Source organism: Drosophila nasuta, unplaced genomic scaffold, assembly GCF_023558535.2.
Source record: "Drosophila nasuta strain 15112-1781.00 unplaced genomic scaffold, ASM2355853v1 ctg107_pilon, whole genome shotgun sequence".
Taxonomy (NCBI): Eukaryota; Metazoa; Arthropoda; class Insecta; order Diptera; family Drosophilidae; genus Drosophila; species Drosophila nasuta.
This window is the reverse complement of record NW_026869359.1, coordinates 4,698-8,444: the sequence shown is the minus strand read 5'-3', so window position 1 is coordinate 8,444 and position 3,747 is coordinate 4,698. Positions and strand designations below refer to the sequence as shown.

General features: G+C 46.7%; 1 protein-coding gene across 1 annotated transcript; it reads left to right on the top strand.

The window, feature by feature from the left end:
- Positions 1–1,886: 1,886 nt before the first annotated feature.
- LOC132797501 (uncharacterized) lies at positions 1,887–3,141 on the top strand. Its single transcript, XM_060809240.1, has 2 exons — positions 1,887–2,435; positions 2,491–3,141. The coding sequence occupies exons 1-2, from the start codon at positions 1,887–1,889 to the stop codon at positions 3,139–3,141; spliced, it is 1,200 nt and encodes a 399-aa protein (XP_060665223.1).
- The last annotated feature ends 606 nt before the right edge of the window (positions 3,142–3,747 follow it).

The window sequence follows — 3,747 nt, the reverse complement described above, 5'->3', positions numbered from 1 at the left end:
GGAAGCAACGACAACGTTCTTGGCAGACGAGAAAAGGTGGCAAACTGGATTACTGTGGAGATTCGACAAAGTGGTCTTGCCTGACTCCTATGAAATGTGTCTTAAGCGACTAAAATGTCTTGAATCGAAAATGTCGAAAGATCCGCAGTTACGCAACTTCATGCTAACGACGATGAAAAACTATAAGGAAAATCGTTACATCAGACGCCTGGATGATAGTGAGTTGGCGCGTAAAGATATAACATGGTTTCTTCCTATCTTTACCGTCACCAACCCTAACAAGAAGAAGACACGTTTAGTGTGGACGCCGCAGCGAAGATCCAAGGAGTGTCTCTAAACGACTGCCTGCTAAAAGGTCCTGACGCACTTGCATCATTGATGGGCATTCTAATACGCTTCAGAGAACGCCCAATTGCTATTTCGGGAGACATACGCGAAATGTTCCACCAAGTGAGGGTGCGACCAGAGGATCAGGCAGCTCAGAGATTCCTCTGGCGTGATGGAAACTCGCAACGGCCACCGGAGGTATACGTCATGCAAGTTATGACTTTTGGAGCATCGTGTTCACCTTCCTTGGCGAGTTACGTTTTGAAACGCAATGCTCAACGATATGAAGCTGAATATCCCGAGGCCGTAAAAGCCATTTGCGGCAACACTTTCGTCGATGACTGGCTTCAGTCTGTGGACTCAGTAGCTGAGATGACAAAGCTAGCCCAGGCTGTAAAACTAATTCATGCTGATGGAGGATTTGTCATGCGACACTGACATCCAATTCTCAAGCAGTGGTCTGTGCCTTGAGAATAGATATGACATGTTGGACAAGCCAATTTGTTACCCAGACGTTGGTCCGAAAAGGTTCTGGGCATGTGGTGGCAACCTGGTGAAGATTGTCTAACGTTTATGGTGAAGCCAGATACGATCGCAAAGGCTCTGGATGGTCGGCCAACTAAACGCCGCGTCCTGAGCATGATTATGACCATATTCGACCCCCTTGGAATTGTTGGATTTTTCAACATACGCGCAAAAATCATTCTGCAAAATATATGGAGGAGTGGAGTCGGATGGGATGAGCCGCTCAAAGAAGAAGACGAGGCAGACTGGCGTCGTTGGTTGATTTGGTGCCAACGTTAAACAATCTGCGTATAGCCCGATGTTTGAAAGGAGTTAGTGCAGCTAGATGTATGGAAATGCATACATTTGTAGACGCAAGTGTTAATGCATACGCTGCCGTCGTATACATCCGAGCTGAAGTAGACGATCAAGTTCATTGCAGCCTTGTAGCGTCGAAAACAAGGGTTGCTCCATTGAAACCAATTTCGATACCTCGCATGGAACTCATGGCTGCTGTTTTGGGACTGAGGTTGGCCAGATGTATCGAGTCTGAAATGTCAGTACACGTTGACAAGAAAGTGTTCTGGACAGACTCTAGAGACGTTCTATTCTGATACGTTCGATGTTCGTAAGTTTCACCAATTTGTTGCACTCCGCATTGGCGAAATCTTAGAAGGATCAGATGTGAGTAACTGGAGATGGGTCCCGTCAGCGCAAAATGTGGCCGACGATGGTACCAAATGGACAAGAACGCCTGTCATTAACGAAGCGAATAGGTGGTTCAGAGGGCCTCAATTTCTATATTCGGATGACTCTCAGTGGCCGCAGATGAACATTGATGCGAGCCAACATAGCCATACTATTCTGCAACACGTCGAAGAGCAATTGGAAGCCATGTCACCTTTGAGCTGTATCTCACCAGACCCAGAAAGATTCAGCAAACTGGAGAGATTGAGAGCCGCACAGTTGCGAGTATTGGATTTCTTGCGATCTATTGTCAAGAAGAGCATGGGATCGGAATTAAAAAGTTATTATTATTTGAGCGGCCAATCGAGATGGATATCATTCTAATACGAGTGTACCAGGAAACCGAGTATTTCAGCGAGATGAAATGCTTGAAAACGGGAAGCAGTATTATGGATCGGAAGAGCAAGCTATTCAAATGCTCTCCGTACTTGGACGAAGTGAGCATACTGCGCGTCAAGGGAAGAATCGACCTAATAGAAGGAGTCGAAGTAAACCTAAAGCGACCCATAATCCTACCAAGAAGACATCGATTTACATTTCTGCTGGTTGAGTCGTATCATCGCCGGTACCATCATCTGTACGACGAGATCGTGGTCAATGAACTACGGCAAAAGTTCCTGATATTTGGTCTGAGAGCCTTGGTGAGAGAGGTTTCTCAAACTTGTCCAGCATGCCGAATGAGGCGCGCGCGTCCTAGGCCTCCAGAAATGGGAAGTCTACCGCGTGAGCGTTTGGCGCACCACATGGCGCCGTTCACCTATACAGGAGTGGATTACTTTGGGCCCATCGACATCATCGTTGGACGACGGCACGAGAAGCGCTGGGGTGTTCTGTTCACATGCCTCACAATTCGTGCCGTACACCTGATATCGCAACGTCACTGTCAACCGACTCTTTCTTTGTATTCTAAAGGCATTTATAGCGAGACGTGGTTGCCCGCGACGAATGATGTCCGATAATGGAACTAACTTCCGAGGTGCGAGTAGAGTGTTAAAAGATGAAGTGGAGCGTATATCGACCAGGGATGTGGAGACCAAATACCCAGAAATGGAGTTCATGTTCATTCCGCCAGGCTCACCGCACATGGGCGGTGCATGGGAAAGATTGGTACGCTCAACAAAGTCCATTCTAACGGAGATCTTGCCGCCTGGTGGATTGCGAGAAGAAGTGCTTCGTGCTGCGTTGGCTGATGTGGAGGGTATTCTCAACTCACGCCCACTCACATATGTACCACTGGAATCGGCAGACTCAGAAGCGCTTACACCGAACCATTTCCTCTTGGGCCACTCTAGTGGAATTCGTGAACGAGACAGCGAAATCCATAACGGTGACAAGCTTGCCAAAGGATTCAGAATTTCGAGCCAGTTAGCCGATCAGTTCTGGAAAAGATGGATTCGAGAATATCTGCCAACGCTTACGCGCCGTACCAAATGGTTCCAACCGCCGCCAGATTCGATCGCCGTGAATGACATTGTTGTTATCGCAGATGAGAATGGCAAACGAAACAGCTGGCCCAAAGGAGTTGTGGTAGATGTTCACCGATCGAGAGACGAAGTCAGGTAAGGAGTGCCGTTGTGCGCACTCCAGAAGGTATTATGACTCGCCCCGCCGTAAAGCTAGCCAAATTAGATTTGAAAATTGGTAATACACAACGCGAATGCTAGTGAATTACGGGTGGGGAATGTTGGCGGGCGAACTAAATTTTCTACTGGGGCTTCGCCAGCGCATTTCCTACTGGGCAGTTGTAATCGGTGATTCTCTTTGCGCATGGGAATTTCGCCGTTACGTTCGCTAGATGTAGCAAATGCAGCTGCAAATTTCGGCAGCGTGATTTAATTTGAATTTGTATTTGAGCCCAAGCAGAGGCAAATAATTGTTAACAATAAAATAGGGATTTGAAGGTGTGCGCAGAGCACGAATGTAAGTAAAATTATGAAATTATAATGAAATGTAAATAATGTAATGAAAATAATAAAGATTTCAGCAAATATTGATCCACTACAAGTTGTTGTTTTCGAGTAGTGGATTGCTCGAAGTACGAGCAACGGCACACCAACCAAGGCACGGATCCGGTGCCAACAGCCGCCAATAGTGCTATTGCACTCGCTGCCGCCTTTGTACTTGTTGTTTCTTTTCTCGTATATAATTTTTCTTGCCATACAAAATGTT

Bases quoted from the DNA above. Each gene is read 5' to 3' on its own strand.
- LOC132797501 (XM_060809240.1), top strand. From the start codon at position 1,887: ATGGATATCATTCTAATACGAGTGTACCAGGAAACCGAGTATTTCAGC. The intron at 2,436-2,490 runs GTACACCTGATA...TGTATTCTAAAG, and splicing joins CATGCCTCACAATTCGTGCC to GCATTTATAGCGAGACGTGG.